General features: G+C 43.9%; 2 protein-coding genes across 2 annotated transcripts in view; both read left to right on the top strand.

Annotated features, from left to right (window-relative positions):
* LOC308364023 (protein unc-13 homolog A) overlaps window positions 1-17,500 on the top strand; it is a gene marked incomplete at both ends in the record, with an annotated part of 101,345 nt that overhangs the window by 43,149 nt on the left and 40,696 nt on the right. Inside the window, 3 exons of the mRNA XM_080836962.1 lie at window positions 9,813-10,005; window positions 14,496-15,671; window positions 16,164-16,263. Coding sequence (XP_080693088.1) covers window positions 9,813-10,005; window positions 14,496-15,671; window positions 16,164-16,263 — 1,469 coding nt within the window. The remainder of the gene's footprint in view (window positions 1-9,812; window positions 10,006-14,495; window positions 15,672-16,163; window positions 16,264-17,500) is intronic.
* Window positions 2,276-7,764, top strand: LOC308364464 (uncharacterized protein; the record flags this gene model as incomplete). Its single annotated transcript, XM_080837598.1, has 11 exons — window positions 2,276-2,370; window positions 3,162-3,223; window positions 3,893-4,011; window positions 4,130-4,543; window positions 5,030-5,234; window positions 5,411-5,548; window positions 5,973-6,113; window positions 6,264-6,481; window positions 6,572-6,725; window positions 6,909-7,015; window positions 7,453-7,764. Exons 2-11 carry the CDS (start codon window positions 3,178-3,180, stop codon window positions 7,762-7,764), a joined length of 1,854 nt encoding a protein of 617 aa, XP_080693724.1. The 5' UTR covers window positions 2,276-2,370; window positions 3,162-3,177.

Below are 17,500 nucleotides of genomic sequence, written 5' to 3'. Positions count from 1 at the left end.
TCTATTTCAACACATTGCCTGATGTGTTTTTCCAAATTTCTTGCCGTAAACGAATTCTCATCATACATGCTTTGCATGTCATTAAAGGAACATTCACAGTTTCTACATTTGCTATAAGCAAACCCTACACCTTGTTTCAACCCAGCAAGGTCATGTTGGGCAAGTGTGTCTCCACAAACGGCTATTACAGCACCAAATAACTCAATTTCACCACTTGAGGTTTCAATCCTAACACCATTGTAAAGAAGTGCTAGATCTTCCAGGATTCTTTTTAGTATAACATCAACACCCCATTGAGAAACATCGCTCGCCTTGGCAATAGCAAGGAGCCTTATTGCAGCCAACTTGGACCTGAATTTGGGATCAATATTACCTAAACTATAATAAAACATCAAAAATTTGTTTGTAGAGGCATGGGGCCCTAAAGGGTTACAGATTTCTATTTCATCACTGTACAATAGTATTTGCAAAGCATTTGGCCTTTGAGAATATAATGGATGGGATGTAAAAAGAGCTCCATCAGTAAAATCATACAGGAATCCCTCTCTACTTCTTTGTGGAATAGTGGTCACCATGGAGAAGATTCTAGAATTGCTCAATAACTGCTTAAGACTCTGAATGAGTGGTATATAGTAAAAACTTTTATTCTTCAAGGCCATGACCCTTGAATGACCACGCTTTACCCAGCAAATCTTCTGGGATACTACAACTTCCTCTGGGTTGACTGGATTGAATAGTTCCCTGATGGTTTTATTCTGTCCATATGCTGTGGTTGAGAAAGGATCCATGAATGCATCAAATGTAGCCAAAGCCTCATTCTGGAGCTGAGCAGTTGTCTCTGGATGGTCTTCAAACACCCTTGCGACTCTGTCCCTTAGTGTGTGAAGGAGAGCAGCTTGGTACTGTTGCACCCCTGAGATGACACTCCTGACAGTTCTCTGTGAAAATACATGTGTAAAAAATTACCCTCAAATAACTATTGATTACAGGCCCACAATTAACATTATAGTACAGAAAGGAACTACAATAGAATGTATACATATTAAAAACATTTAACAAATTATTTACCATTAAATCATTAGTTCAGCATCTGTATCGAGCCAAATTTACCTGTGACAAGTGGCCCTGTTCTCGGATGCTGATGGCAAATGCAGCTGCAGATCTTGCCATATCAGGTCAGGCTCTGGATGTCACAGCAACAGCATCCTCCTTCAGAAAGAATAGAGGCAATTGTATTGTTATGGCGCTATACAAATAAAATTGAATTGAATTGAAAATTGAATTTAATTGAATTGAATATAACACAATGAGGTTTGTGTGTAAAACTGACTAAAGCTGTGATAGGCCTAATAAGCAAGTAAATACCCGGCTCTGTACAAGTTCACATTAACTTCACAAGACACTACTTTGTTTACAATTAAAAAGCACAAGAATAGCGCAGTCTATGAGATTGTTTCCACACATCTTACAGTAGTTGAAAACATCTCGGCAAATTTCTCCTTGTGGAGAAAAACAAGCCATGATTCAGGACGAATGAGGAGGAACGATCATCGTCATTGGCACTGAGAGATTGAAATAAATGGAAACTTACAGACGGACCGACAACGTCAGGTTCAGGTAGAGAGGCAACAGGTGGGACGGCAGCTGGAGCAACGACCACAGTTGTGCCCGCTGCAAGAGTGGTACAGTTGGCAAAAACTGACACACCAAATGTTTCCTGCTCCGAAGAATCAGTTGTACTCCAACGTGGTGGACGTCCAGTCCTGTAATACTGGAGGTGCGTCCGTTTAATGTGGCGAAAAAAAGAGTTGAAAACTCTAAAGTCCTTTTCACATCCATCGATACCACAGTAAACCCAAAAATCCGGGTTGCGACTATGACTTGCATTAATATGGCTTAATAAGACTTTAAGACTAAGAGCAACAAAGACAAAACATATCCAACACCTCCAGGCCGCCATGATGCCGACCAACTGTCGCATTTCATATGATTAATGCTGGATGCACCGTTATTGTGTCGCTGGCTGATGACCGTGCATGGGGTGGATGGTCATTTGTATTGGTTATTTTAACAGGAAACATCTTCAGTTTCGTTTCACTTAATTTATTTTAATATGATGAATATGTTGTTGTAAAAACTTAAAAAAAAATGCCATAATACATGTGATATTTTATTCGCATTCTCAGTTTACGTCATCCAACGTCGATTACGTCAGCACAATTGATTTCAAGGTTGAGCTTCAAACCGTTGTTTGCCAACCGCCCCAAAAAAAAGAAGAAGAAGAAGCAGAAACCGCGTGAATCCCCACTCGTACACAGCTAAGAATATTTGGAAGACAAAGGAGACACACGAAGGAGCGGCCCAATCAAGGTAATGAAGCGTAACTGTTTTTTATTTTCTCACTTAAATCGTGTTTTATAAAGGGGTTTTCTGTGACGTTCCTGTTTCTCAATTCGACTTGCCTGGTCACTTACTTAGCAAGCTAACTGGTGTTTGCTCGTGCATTCATGTCTGCCAACTTCCAGCTTTGAAAAAGGGATTATTTGGTGGATGAAACCCCACCAAAACACGTTCGCGCTATTAACAAAAGTGTGTACGTAGTTCATACGATGGTGTATGTTATTTGTATTAGATGCATGTGCTTTTCATCGCAGTGGTGTATTTTGGTTATAGTTAACATTCGAACCGCATGTTTTTTTCGAGCTGACTAATGGGGCACTGCTAGCAGAGTTGCTAGTGTCGAGCTAGTCTTGTCGTTTGGCGGCCATTTTAGCATTAGCAACGCCCGCGGGCATCTGTTTCCGATTTGAACAACCAACTTTATTCATCATGTATACACAAACGGTATAATTTGTAAGCAAATGTGTGTATGTTACAGCTAACATTCACAGTAGCCATGACCGAGAGTGGGGGCAACCCGAATGGATTGTTAGACCGAAGTCTTGTTAACCAATTGGACTTGAAAATGGCGATTCTGGAATTTTCCATCACGACTCGCTGTCATCCTGTCGTGATGGAAAATTCCAGAATCGCCATTTCCAAGTCCAATTGGACAGCGAGTCGCTGTCTGCATGGCTACAGCAGAGAGTGTAGGTATTAAGTGTGCATCCACGTTTTTTTTTCTCCTGCAAATTAATTCTGGCTTTGTGTTTTTGTTATAGCCTGCCGCCTAACCTGATGAGAATGGATGGCTTTGACGAAGCCACTCGTTCTGTATTGGACGGTAAGTCACTAATAATAATTTATATTTTATATAATTAAGTCATTTTACAATGTAGATCACCAACGCTGAAGATGGTCAGGTGCATACAGGTCGTTGAATAGTTCAAGTCCAGAGTTAAATATTGATTTCATTTGGGAGGGGCATCTCTGTTTGTGGCTTATTTACACTTGCACTGTGTAGGATGGTGACCAGAGTAGGTATTGTAGCTATGCTGTTCATTGAAACTGTGCTGTCTATTGTCATATTTTAACTTTTCATGAATATACTCAATAATAGACTCATAGTTTCTAGTATGACCAAAGTACAACAGGTTTTGAAGCTGGAAATGTCTATATCTGGAAGTTCAAAATGGTGGACATGAAGAAGATCCCCCTTTTCATGTATGAAAATTGCAAGTTGCCCAGTCGCTTAGAATTTTATGTTGGCAAGTATTTGTGAAAACAATGTGTGGTAACATTTATTAATGTGCAGCATGAATTCTGGAAACTGATAAAAAAAAATAGAGGAAATATTACACAGTGCACTTTTAAGAGGCTTCATAGCACAGGCAACTAGATAAAGCGTTTATACACGTATTGGAGCTCTGAGAGAGACAAGTGACCTTTTATGTTGCTTGGCTCTGTAACTTGGCTTTGCTTTACACAACATATATTTATTTGTCGTCTACAGCTGCAAGTGTTGATGAACGCACCTTGAAAGCCCTTAGCCGGGAGGACTTGCAAGACCTTTTCCCTGGCCCTGAAAATTTCCTTCGAAGGAGAACACTTTGGGATTTTATCAATGACATTGTAAGTTACATCAGATATATCTATCAATGTATATTATGAACATTAAATTGTGTTAAACATTAGCCGTATTTCTAATTGTCCCCATGCATTTTGTTTACATCCTGCGTAATCCTAATAGTCTGGAGATATGGACCAAGATGCAAGTGCTTGTCGTGAATACAGGAGTATGCCCTCCTCAACTACTTCTGTGCAACTGTGCCAACCTCAAACCTCCACTCCCATATCTGATGAGAAGAAGATGAAAATGCCAGACCCTCCAGAATATGTCGTGTACACCGACTCTGAATTGGATTTGGTGCGGGGTCAGTATTTCGCACTCCTTCGGAATGGGAAGGAAAGGGGCTTCAAGATGTCGAAGGAGCTGTGTTGCAGACTAATAAGAAACACCATAACGAGCATGGTTGCAATCCTGCGCGCAAGTCTAATGGGAAAAGAAGCAAGCTACCCCTCCAAGCTGGAAGTGAAAGTCATGTCGCAGAAGATTATTGAATATTACCCCATGCTACGTGATGCTGATCCAAATATGCCATATGTAAGTAATGTTTTCTTTATCTTGTTTTCTTAAAGATGTATCTCTTTGCCTTCTATCTCTTTGGTAATGTCTAAATTAACTCCTTCTACAAGCTCTAACCCACCACCGTGTGTGTATGTGTGGAATACTGCACTAGCTATCTACCTGGACTGTGCATTAGGACTGTCTGGAATGTGTACTACTCGCTGATGTGCCATACCACTCTGTCATATGAGGACTCATTCTTGCACTAAATTAATAGTGAATCTTTCAGGTCAATGAAACCCTTTCACTCTACCACTAATCTTATCAGGGTATTTGACACCTTGTTGGATTACCATTAACTTTGTGGATGACTGTTTCTTTTGTTGAAATGTGTAGTATATAGTAGTACTTTTTGTGCCAGGCAAATAAACTTGCTCTTCTCTACTAAACCAATACGAACCACGAACAGGTAAACAAAACAAAACAAAAACAGACTACTTACCTAACATTCTTTCACCTCAGCTGGCCGTCTACACCAAAATGTTCAAGCGACTCCAGAATATGAGATCCCCAAGAAAGAGGCAGGGCTCCGTTCTTGGCGCAGCAAAGACTCTCTTCAGTGCAGACCACAGCGACATTGACACGGATTTGACAGACACGAGCGGCTCGGCTGATACTGTAATTCTGGAGAGCAGTGATGACCTCAGTGAGGACAACTCCAGTGCAGGTGTGCAAAACTAACAATGACTATAGTCAAGTCATGAAACTATAAGGTTTTTATTTTTGTTTTATTTGTTCTTTGTTGAACCAAAGTTGCACTGTACTTAATCTATGCCTGATTTTTGGTTGTATTCATTTTAATAATGGTGTGTAATATTTTTCCCCCCATTATTTCTCAAGTAGCGTCCCCACCACCAGATCCCCCTGTGCCAAAAAATGCAAAGAGTGGCACCAAAGCATCCACGCCATCATCCAACTCTTCCTCACCTGCACCCATGACTGTGATTGCTTCACCAAACATGCCTGCAAAAAATGTTGACGGTAAGCCCTCCTCAGCACACTTCTCAGCCCGTCAGCCTTGTTGTTTTGCAAAACATAATTACTTGTGTGTGTGTGTTAGTGTAAAATATATATATAGCCTGTCAAGCAAGACTAAATGTGAATATTTAGTTTGGCCCTGATCAATGAGGCATCGGAAGATTGTTGATAAGAACAACCTGTTTTTCAAACTGTGTCTATGCCTATTTGCCAACGTTTTGTCGTCACTCCCTGAAAACCCCGTCCGATTGGCATCCGAAGATTTAAAACAAATCCCCTGCGTTGTGATTGGTTTGCCAGATTCAGGGCATTTGGGCATTGTCTGAGGCAAGACCCACTCGCAGGCAAAAATAATTTTGGCCGCTTGCAGGTGGGGCTAGTTTACGAGGCCATAATATGTATATTTTGTCCCCATTATTTCCTCAAGAAGCGTCCCCACCACGAGATCCCCCTGTGCCAAAGAAGGCAAAGAGTTGCACCAAAGCATCTACGCCATCATCCAACTCTTCCTCACCTGCACCCATGACTATGATTGCTTCACCAACCATGCCTGCAAAAGATGTTGCTGGTAAGCCCTCCTCAGCGCACATCTCAGTTCACATCTCGCGTCATCGTTGTTCATAAGTTTTGCAAAACATAATTATTTGTATTTTAATCATGTGTCGTTTCCCCTGTGGTGATGATGACATTAAAATGTCTTTGTTTATTGTCATTTAAGTGGGCCTCGACAGTCTGAAGATGCAGGCCAGACACTACAAAACCTTGAGCAACATGTACAACAAGCCTAATGCAAAACCCAATCAAAATGATGTGGCGCAAATTTTGGACCTTGAGTTCGAGGCCAGACGGGCCTTCATTGATTCAGATGTTACCAAGGAAGAAGACCGACCTGCAAAAATCCTTGATGCATATCCATGCTTTAAAGATGTTCGAAATGTATGTTTATTTTTTCGTCTTACCTGAACCTCTTACTGTGTATTTTGTAAGGGTTTTGAACACATTATTAAGTGTTTCACGATGTTTCAGGCAATGGATGAGCTACGGCGCATAGTAGATGGCACTAACCGCAGATACATCGAGGAGGTAAAAGGAAGATGGACAGAATTCTGCACAAAGGCGCAGTTCTACAGCGTGTGGAAGAAAGTCCTCAAACCCCCTTTTCCTTTGGATGTTCGCAGTGGTAAGTTACTGTTCCATATTTATATGTACATGCAGGGCTCTAAATGAACCCTTTCCCATCACCAGACTAATGCCTAGTACATTTTCTTTTCTATCAACCAAACTGAAATTTCAAGTTTGCTTGTTATTGTAGAGCCCTTTTTACATGTATTAGTATGTTCTGACCAGACCTTCTATTCTTTAGTGGATTTCACACTGGCCCTCTTCAATGCACTGCCACTCCTCTTCCCCTCATCCGTTTTGCCTCCAAAGAAGCTGGCTTGCAGTGAGGCACTTATTCATATCCTGAAGGTAAGCAAATATTTTCCCAGATTTATGCAAATTCATTAATTCACAAAACCACAAAAAAATCGACAACTTTGCATCAGCTTGTCGGTTATTAAGCTATACTACATTTATTACATGATAGGTCTGTTACCCAGTGCAGTCAGCTGTTTTTGACACTTGGATAACTTCTGAGCTGACCGAAAATTGCATCCTTTCAGCCATACTCGTTGTAATAATTCTGATGAAATGCAGAAAGACATGATCTTAAAAGTTGTAGGAATCATACTTAATGCATTCCTCCCTCCCCTATTGTAAAGTAATAATGTTTTTAGAATCTTTAAGTCTTAAAATCTGCAAGTTTTTATACAGGAATTTCCTTTGGGGACTCAAGCCAATGGTTGCCGGATGTTTAACCTTTTTTTCCTTCTTCTCTCTCTGCACATTCTTGTTTTCTGTTCCAGTCAAACGAAGACCCTGTTCTCTACCTGCGGAAGCGTCCTCTCTGCTCCCCAGTTCTCCTCTTTGATGGCTCAACTACCATCCTGGCTGTTGGTAACGTACCTGTGACAACCCTCAAGCAAGAAGATTTTTCAGAAGGGATTTTGGTGTTGATGGTGTACTATTATACATTGCACTTAACATACCCCAAATGTGTGGCAACCCTGCTCTCTGTTATTCAAACGGAGGTCATTGGTGACGCCCTCCACGAGAGAGATGCCACTAGTTCATACAAAAAAGCAATGGCTGAGTGGAAAGCATTCATTGAGAAGTAAATTGTCAGTTGTCGGTTACTAATTATGTTACTATTGCATTGTTTTATTAGTTAATTGCGTTTTTTTTTTTATTGTTCAGTCGATCTAAGGTGTTGGTCTTAAACCAATACCCCACCCCAAAGTGAAATTGAGGCAGTGGCTGGGTCACCTGGAAAACTCCTGTTCAATTATCCAAATCTAGGGACTTTGGTGAGTGGCTCAATTTTACCTGGGAGTGGGGTATTCCTTAAGATTTACCTAATCAAAGCCTATATTTCAAGATACAATGTTGGAAAAACGCTACCTCATAATGGCTGAGAATTTTATTTGTTTATATTACTGGGGACCCAGTAAATCTAAGTTGTTTGTCTTAAACATATACCCCAATCCCAAGCGAAATTGAGTCACTCGCCATAGTCCCTGGAGTTGCGCAAGTGAGCAGAAACGTTTTTCAGGTAACCCAGCCACTGTCTGAATCTGACCCATCAAAGATCAGAATAGAGAGGACGCTTCTGAAGGTACAAGACAGGGACTTAAACAGTCTTTGCGTTGCCAACCACCTTAACAGCAAATGTGCTCAGCAAAGCAATTGTCACCTATATTTTAAAGTAGTTGCTGTACTCTAAGGTTACTATTTCAAGGCTCAATTTCACCTGGGAGTGGGGTATCCCTTAAGTTTTACCTATCCTGTATTTAGCATACCATGTTAAAATGCTGCTGAGAGAAATGTGAAGAGATTTATTCAAAGCCTGTATTTCAGGATACAATGTTGGAAAATGCTGCTTCATAAGAGCTGAGAATTGTGCTTTTGTGTGAACAAAGAGTGGTAATAATAAATGTTGAATATGTTTACAAGTCATTCTGGTTGTTTTTTTTATGTATATTGTAAAAAATGCTTTGGTTTTAACATGAAGACCGCCTTGTTTTAAGATCATCATGGATCTTGGTTTAAGACAGAGTTCAGTCATTCTGGAATATTCGGGTTAGTCTACATTTAGTATTTCCTTTACTAATATTGGGCTTAATTTGCCAAAGGAAGAAAAATGTAAATGCTTGTTTTCAGTACATCTCACTTATTTTGAGGTTGCAAAAAGTTGCTTTTCAAGATGTATAATCTTAACACCAGTATTTTATTATGCTTGTTTTCTGTATGTTTCACTCATTTTGAGGTTGCAAAAACTTGCTTTTCAAGGTATTTAATCTTGCATTTAGTATATTTCACTTCATTCAGGGCTAGAAAAAGTTGAATCTCAAGTCATTTCGGCTTAGAATGAGCATATTTGTCTTATTTTAAGCCTTCCAAATGCCTTTATTAAATCTAGAAACAAGTCTTCCCAAAATCTTGATTTAAGAAATCTTACCAAGTGAAATTATCTTGCTGCATGGACAGATTTTTTCACTTGTTTTGAGTACTTTTTCCCTTATTTAGTGTGTTTTTTATCTTGTTTGAAGACCCCCCTTTTTTGCAGTGCACACACACACATACACACACAGAGAGGTTGTGAGAGAGGTTAATGTCGTGCATTGGCCGTGGCTCTACAGAGAGCGTGCCGGGTAAAGCAATGGAGTAGACCTGTGCAGCTCAGGGCCGCCTCAGGGCCGGATGTGGCCCAGGCTGATCTCTCTCTGTGGCTGCTTATGTCTCAGACACACACTGGTCGAGAGGCAGGAGATGCTGAATGGTGAGCATGCTCGGTGTAGACTGGCATGGGCAAGAGCGCCCCCTAGAGGCCCCGCCCAGCACTACTGCTTCATGTGAGACTTCATACACAAGCTTACACTGGACTACACCCTTCACCATCCACCCCTTAATGTCTGCATCTCTCACTCTTTTCCCTTCTGTTTTCCCCCATCTTGTCCTCCCTTTCTCTCTTCTTCTTCTATGCATGTCCTCTCTCTCTCTCTCTTCCTGTCCTCCCTCTCTCTCTCTCTCTCTCTTCTCCCCTCTCCCATTCTTCTTACTCTCTGCCTCTCCACTTTCTCTCTCTTCCTGTCCTCCCTCTCTCTCTTCTTCTTCCCTATCTTTCTTCTCCACTATCTCTCTTCTCCCTCTCTCCCTGCTCCCTCAGATGAGGATCATGACAGTGCGGTGGACGACCGTGACAGCGACTACCGCAGTGAGACCAGCAACAGCATCCCGCCGCCATTCTACAGCACGTCCCAGCCCAACGCCTCTGTGCACCAGTACCCCATGGGCCGCAGCTCTGCCCCACGCTCCACCAACGGCTGCGACCTGGACTACGACCAACAAAGGGGCATCAGGTGAGAGGAAGATGGGCCCCCCTTATGAGCCCAGGTTCTGCTCGAGTTTTTCCTTGCCCCTGACGCCATTGTGCTTGCTCTCAGGGGGTTCAGGCCCTGGGCTCTGTAAAGTGCATTGAGACTATTAGATTGTTTCGTTGCTATATACAGTAAATTAAACTGAATTGAGGTGAATAGATAGAGGGAGAGAGCGAGGGAGGAAGAGAGAGAGGGAGAGGGATGAGGAGAGAGAGCGGGAGGGAGAGAGAGAGAGAGAGAGAAAGAGGGAGGGAGAGGGAGAAAAAGATAGAAGCCCAACACATGCACCACTTCACCTGCAGCTCCACCTGGACCACCACCAACACAGGGGAGTCAACTGAGAGAGAGGGAGGAAGAGAGAGATTTATGTTGTTTTAGTGCTTTGGCAACAGTGTATCGCACATTCATGCCAATAAAGCCAATTCAAATGTAAAATTGAGAGAGGGAGAGAGAGAGAGGGAGGGATACAGAGGGAGGGAGGGAGAGAGAGGGAGGGAGAGAGAGGGAGGGAGGGAGAGAGCAAGGGAGGAAGAGAGAGGGAGGGAGAGGGAGGAAGAGAGAGGGAGGGATAGAGAGGGAGGAAAGGACAGGGAGGAAGAGAGAGAGAGGAAGGGACAAACAGAGAGACGGAGGAAGGGAGAGGGAGGGAGAGTGAGGAAGAGAGAGGGAGTAGTAGGAAGAGAGAAGGAGGCAGGGAGAGGGAATAAGACACAGGGAGGGATGGATGAAGGAGTGGAGAGACAGAAAGCAGAAGGAAGGGAGAGGAAGGGAGTGACTGATGGGAAGAGAGAGGGAAGGAAGGACACAGAAACAGATAGAAGAGAGAGGGAGTCATTCAAGGCTTGACTTGAGAGAAAGAGAAAGGGAAGGAAGATACTAAAGAGAGAGAGAGAGAGAGAAAGGGCAGGAAGAGACTAAAGATAGAGAGAGAAAGGGAAGAAAGAGACTATAGAGAGAGAGAAAGAAAGGGCAGGGAGAGTATAAAGAGAGAAAGAGAGAGAAAGGGAATGAAGATAATATAGAGAGAGAGAGAGAAAGGGAAGAAAGACTAAAGAGAGTGAGAGAGAGAGAAAGGGAAGGAAGACTAAAGAGAGAGATAACACATCTGCGGCCCATGGGGCTCTATGCTCTCTCCATTGTAATAAGTTGTGTGGTGTGTGTGTGCGTGTGTGTGTGTGTGTGTGTGTGTTTGTGTGTGTGTGTGTGTGTGTGTGTGTGTGTGTGTGTGTGTGTGTGTGTCTTTAAAGTAAACAAGCTGCGGTTTCAAGAATTATATAAGGAACACTTTTATGGTCAATAGGTCACACAAATACATTTGTATATGTGTGTGTTTGTGTGTGTGTGTGTGTGTGTGTGCGCGCATGTGTGTGCGCATGTGTGTGCGCGGCTGTGTGTGCTCAGATCTTTAGATGAGTTTCTCTGCGTGCATATGAGCATGTGCATACGATGTATGTGTCTGTGTGTGCATGTGTGTGTTTGTGTACGTATGTGTGTGAGTGTGTGTGTGTTTGTGTACGTATGTGTGTGTGAGTGTGTGTGTGTGTGTGTGCGTGCATTTGTGTGAGTGTGTTTGTGCGTGCATGTGTGTGTGTGTGTGTGTGTGAGTGTGTGCGTGTCCCCTTCTCTCTGCTCAGTTTTCCTCTAATAGACTAATTCATCAGAAGTGACACACACTCTGAGCTTCTTTGTCCTCTAATGTGTGAAGAGGCTCTTTTCCTCCAATTCATCACTACCTCTTCATAGGCATCTTCTCCTCTTCTAACACTTCACCATTCATCACCCCATCCTTATACACATCTACTCCTCTATTACATATTTCATCACTCCATCCTTATACACCTATCTACTCCTCCTTTCCTCCGCTCCTCTATCCCCACACCATTCATCAACCCACCCTTCTATTCCTCTTTGTCATCCTCTCCTCTTCTCATCTCTTCGAACAACAGACTTCATCACTTCATCCACACTGCCCTCTACTCCTATAGCCTCCTTCCATTCTTCTCCTCTTCTCTCTCTGTCCCATCCTTTGTCCTCCCTCTCTCTCCATCTACTCCCTTTTACAAAGCCAAAGCTTTAGCATGTCCTTGTCTATTAGCCCTTTAGCATGTCTTTGTCTATTAGCCCTTTAACATGTCCTTGTCTATTAGCCCTTCAGCATGTCCTTGTCTATTAGCCATTTAGCATGTCCGTGTCTATTAGCCCTTTAGCATGTCATTGTCTATTAGTCCTTTAGCATGTACAGTACTGTGCAAAAGTTTTAGGCAGGTGTGAAAAAATGCTGTAAACTAAGAATGCTTTCAAAAATGGAAGTGTTAACAGTTTATTTTCATCAATTCTTCATAAATTAACAAAATGCAGTGAAGGAACAGAAGAAAATTCTAAATTAAATCAATATTTGGTGTGACCACCCTTTGCCTTCTGGCATTTAGCATGTCCGTGTCTATTAGCCCTTTAGCATGTCATTGTCTATTAGTCCTTTAGCATGTACAGTACTGTGCAAAAGTTTTAGGCAGGTGTGAAAAAATGCTGTAAACTAAGAATGCTTTCAAAAATGGAAGTGTTAACAGTTTATTTTCATCAATTCTTCATAAATTAACAAAATGCAGTGAAGGAACAGAAGAAAATTCTAAATTAAATCAATATTTGGTGTGACCACCCTTTGCCTTCAAAATAGCATCAATTCTTCCAGATACACTTGCGCAGTTTTTGAAGGAACACGGCTGGTAAATTGTTCCAAACATCTTAGAGAACTAACCACAGATCTTCTGTGGATGTAGGCTTCCTAAAATTCTTCTGTCTCTTCATGTAAACCCAGACAGACTCGATGATGTAGAGATTAGGGCTCTGTGGGGGTCATACCATCACTTGCAGGACTTTCTGTTCTTCTTTAAGCTGAAGATAGTTGTTAATGACATTGGCTGTATGTTTGGGGTTATGTTCCTGCTGCAGAATACATTTGGTGCCAATCATACGCCTCCCTGATGGTATTGCATGATGGATTAGTATCTGCCTGTATTTCTCAGCATTGAGGACACCATTCATCCTGACCAAATCTCCAACTCCACTTGCAGAAATGCAGCCCCAAACTGGAAAGGAACCTCTACCATGCTTCACTGTTGCCTGCAGACTCTCATTATTGTACCTCTCTCCAGCCTCCAGCGAACAAACTGCCTTCTTCTACAGCCAAATATTTCTAATTTTGACTCATCAGTCCAGAGCACCTTCTGCCATGTTTCTGCACCCTAGTTTCTATGTTTACGTGCTTAGTTCAGTCACTTGGCCTTGTTTCCTTGTCGGGGTAGAGCTTTTTGGCTGCAACTCTTCCATGAAGACCACTTCTGGCCAGACTTCCCCGGACAGTAAATGTCTGTACCTGGGTACCACTGGTTTCTGCCAGTTCTGAGCTGATGCCACTGCTTGAAATCTTCCGATTTCGAAGGTAAATAAGCTTGATGTGTTTTTCATCAGCTGCATTAAGTTTCCTTGGCTGAACACTGCGTCTACGATCCTCAACGTCTTCTTCAAAAGAGCTGGAACTGCACATTTTGAAACCCCTGTCTGCTTTGAAATCTTTGTCTGGGAGAGACCCTGCTGATGCAGTATAACTACGTTGTGTCTTGTTGCTGTGCTCAGTCTTACCATGTAAATGGATAAAAAATAAACATTTATTGTTTACATTTTTCAAAGCATTCTTAGTTCATAGCATTTTTTCACACCTGCCTAAAACTTTTGCACAGTACTGTATATTAGCCCTTCAGCATGTCCTTGTCTATTAGCCCTTTAGCATGTCTATTAGCCCTTTAGCATGTCCTTGTCTATTAGCCCTTTACCATGTCTATTAGCTCTTTAGCATGTCCTTGTCTATTAGCCCTTTAGCATGTCTATTACCCCTTTAGCATGTCCTTTGTCTATTAGCCCTTTGTTTATTAGTCCTCTCTGATTGTTTCCTTCTGTTGTACTCATCAGATCATACATCATGTCTCTCTCAGTTATCCTTCCCCCTTAACATTATTTTCACTATAGTCTGTCATCATGTCTCCTCCTCCTCTGTACGTCGCTTTGGATAAAAGCGTCTGGCAAATGACTAAATCTAAATGTAAATGTGATTAATCTAAGTGTAAATAACATGTAGTATTTAGTTCTTGATGGCTTTCACTAATCTGCTTATTGTTTCCCTCTCTCTCTCCTCCTTTACCTTTCTGTTGCTTTCCCCCCCTTTTTCCTGATTTAACTCTCACTGTCCCTTTTTGTTTTGTTCTTTCTTTCTTTCTTTCTTTCTTTCTTTCTGTTTTTCTTTCTTTGTCTTTTCCCTCCATCTCTTGCCGTATCTTTCTCTGTCCCACCCTTTATCTCTCTCTCTCTCTCTCTCTCTCTCTCTCTCTGTATTTTTTCCTTTCTCTCTTTCTTTCTTTATCTTTCTTTCTTTTCCCCCTTCTCCCCCTTCTCGGCCCTCCCTCCCGCCGGGCCTCCAGCCCCACTGGGAGCTACGCCTCCTCTGCGGAGTTGAGCCGCTGCAGCTCTCAGCTGAGCGGCGAGGAGTTTGCAGGAGAGTATGGCGAGCGGGAGATCTACGACGAGAATGACTCCTACCACTCCTGTCACTCATCCGTCAGCTGCAGCAAGGGCTCGCCCGACTGGGACCCCGACGAGACGCACGCCGCCTACTCTGACGAGGGCGGCTATAGCAAGGATGGTGGCGAGGAAGGGGCCCTGTACGAGGAGGACGCCGACCTCTATGGACAGGACGACCCCTACGAGGAGGAGGACATCATCTACGATGAGGACCTGGACTACCCACTGGACGGCACGCTCAGCGAGGACCAGGACGTGCCGTACACGCCCACGCCCACCAGCGTCACGGGCAAGCCGCTGGACGTGCCCTCCGGTAGCAACGCCAACATCGCCTCCTCCGCCAGGCCCCCGCTGGAGAAGCAGGCCTCGATGCACGATCCCCACCCTCCACAGGGACCGCCAGCCCCTGGACAGCCCCCCACCCAGGCCCAGAACCAAGCACAGGGTCAGCCCCCAGCCCAGGGGCAGCCCGGACCCCCCCGTACTGCCCAACCACAGCAGCCCATCAAGCCCCCTACCCAGGCTGCACCACCCCCACAGCCGGCCTCCATGGGACCGATTCCCTCCGTACAGTCCTTCTTCGCCATGGCTAAGCCCCTGGCCGGGGTGTTTGGTCTTAGCATGTCCTCCAGTCCAGCCCAGCCCCCAGCACCCATACCCAAACCAGCAGCTCCAGCCCAAGCCTCCCAGACCCAGACCTCAGCCCCACAGCAGCCTCCCTCCGGCGCTAATGCTGGACCATCTGCTCAGACTAATGCAGCTCCTGGCACCACTGGTGCTCCTGGTGCTCCCCCTAGTGGTCAGATCAAACCCACAGACTCTACAGGTCAGCTGGCTCCAGCACAGGGCCCCCCAGCAGGCCAAGGTCCTGTGGGACCCACAGCAGTAGGTAAACCCATCACCCCTCCCTCTGAGGAACCCCAATACGTAGAGGAGCCCCCCCTGACTGAAGAGCCCCCCTTCACAGATGAGGTGCCCCCTCTGGAGGAGGAGGAGTACCCACCGGAGCTGAGGGAGACCCCCCCCCGTTCCCCTCCTGCAGATGGCGAGCCTGAACCACAACCAGAGCCAGAGAGGTAGCAAACGCTAATTACGCTAATGCTAATTCTGCTGGCGATATCTATACTGGTGCTAGCAATGTATTAGCAATGGCTAATGACATTAAAGCCAATTTTGATGTTGATGCTAAGAGTGCATAAGATAATGAAAATCACACTAATGCTTCCAGAGGTTATCCATGCATAAACTAATGATAATGTTGTTCGCACTGGTGTCACAAATGTTAATTAGGCTACTTAATGTTTGCTATGCTAATGTTGGTAGTACATAGGTTAATTGCTGAAAAATGTCATTGTGTAATGCATTCCTGAGCCTTAAACATCATTCATGATCATACATTATTTCTGCTCAGAATCATGTTAGCAGCTAAATCGTAGAGAGGAGAGTGTGTGTTTGTCTGAGGGCTGCATTTAAGGAGTCTGAGGATCCCTTGGAGAGTGTTTTGGAGGTGATTCAGATGGGTTTTAAGGACTGCTCTTCTCCCTGTTCCCCCTGTTCCCCCGCTCCAGTGGGCTGGAGGAGGAGCCTCTTGTGCCTGTGGACCCTGCTGTCCGGGCTAAAGTTAACTGGCTAAGGCTCTTCAACCAGGTCCGCCAGCAGCTGCGGGAGGTAGGCTAACGCTAGGAGGCCACGGCAATCATACCATCGTCTATGCTAGTGCTAACTCTGATTATAAATCCACTGCTAATGCTAATCGTCATGGCTAATGCTAACAGCACTGCTAATACCACCACGCTCACTTAAAAAGGGTTCTTTAGATTGTGACTAAACCAAAGGTACCAAAGTGTTTTTTCAAACCGAAGAACACTTTCCTGTACTTTTCTGTACTGAACTATGATGTAATTGGCATCTTAAAATGTCCTCTTCCATGAAAAGAACCCTTTTTATTGGGTCACATCACTGTTAGTGTGGCCCATCACTCTCCTCAGAGACCAATCGGATAGATCGATTTGTGAAGTGGGGAAGGTGATTGGCCACAGCCTGATTGATTGACATCTGGAGCTCTTATGGCTTCTGGCTTCTCCATTATTTCACTATGGGTTGAAGTTGCACTGAAGTTTAACCTTATCGTCATCATCTCTGCCTGAGCTTAATGCCTGCCTATGTGAACAGCAACTATGATTATGATTGTTATTTTCATTTTGGATTCATGAAAAGCCAAGAGCACTAACAGCTGAAACCCTGCGTATGACGGAATGAGCTGCTGGTATGATTTATGACACACTGCTTTTCTTCTCTGTGCTCCGTTCGTTCGTGCGTTTGTTCTTTGTTTATTTGTTTGTTTGTTTATTTCATCATTTGCTCTTCCAACACCTCCCTACCTGCGTTGTTTGTACCTCCCACCCTCCACCATTTTTTTTGTTTATGCTCTTTCTCCAGTTTGTTGTCATTGCCATAGCGGTTTGCATGCTCAACCAGCAGGGGGCGGCAGGGAACAGGTGGCCAGGTGGGTGTGCAGCGTGTATAGTATGTGTTTGTATCTGTGTGTGTGTGTGTGTGTGTGTGTGTGTGTGTGTGTGTGTGTGTGTGTGTTTGTGTGTGTACGTGTGTCTGTGTGCGCAGCGTGTATAATATGTGTTTGTATCTGTGAGTGTGTGTGTGTGTCTATGTGTCTGTGTGTCTGTGTACGCGTGTGCTCCCATGCGTGTGTGTTTGTGTGTGTTTGTTTGTTCGTGTATGTGTGTGTGTGTGTGTGTGTGTCTGTGTACGTACGATAGTTCAGAACCAAAACCTGTTGTTGCCCACACAAACACTGTGGGCTTCTCTCCATCTGACCACATTCCAGTTTTGGTGGTCAGGTCTGTGCGGGGGCGGCCCTCTCGGCCCCTTCACAGGTTACCCATGG

Source organism: Sprattus sprattus, assembly GCF_963457725.1.
Source record: "Sprattus sprattus genome assembly, chromosome: 4".
Classification (NCBI taxonomy): domain Eukaryota; kingdom Metazoa; phylum Chordata; class Actinopteri; order Clupeiformes; family Clupeidae; genus Sprattus; species Sprattus sprattus.
The sequence above is the reverse complement of the archived record's forward strand: the minus strand, read 5'-3'. Positions and strand labels throughout refer to the sequence as shown.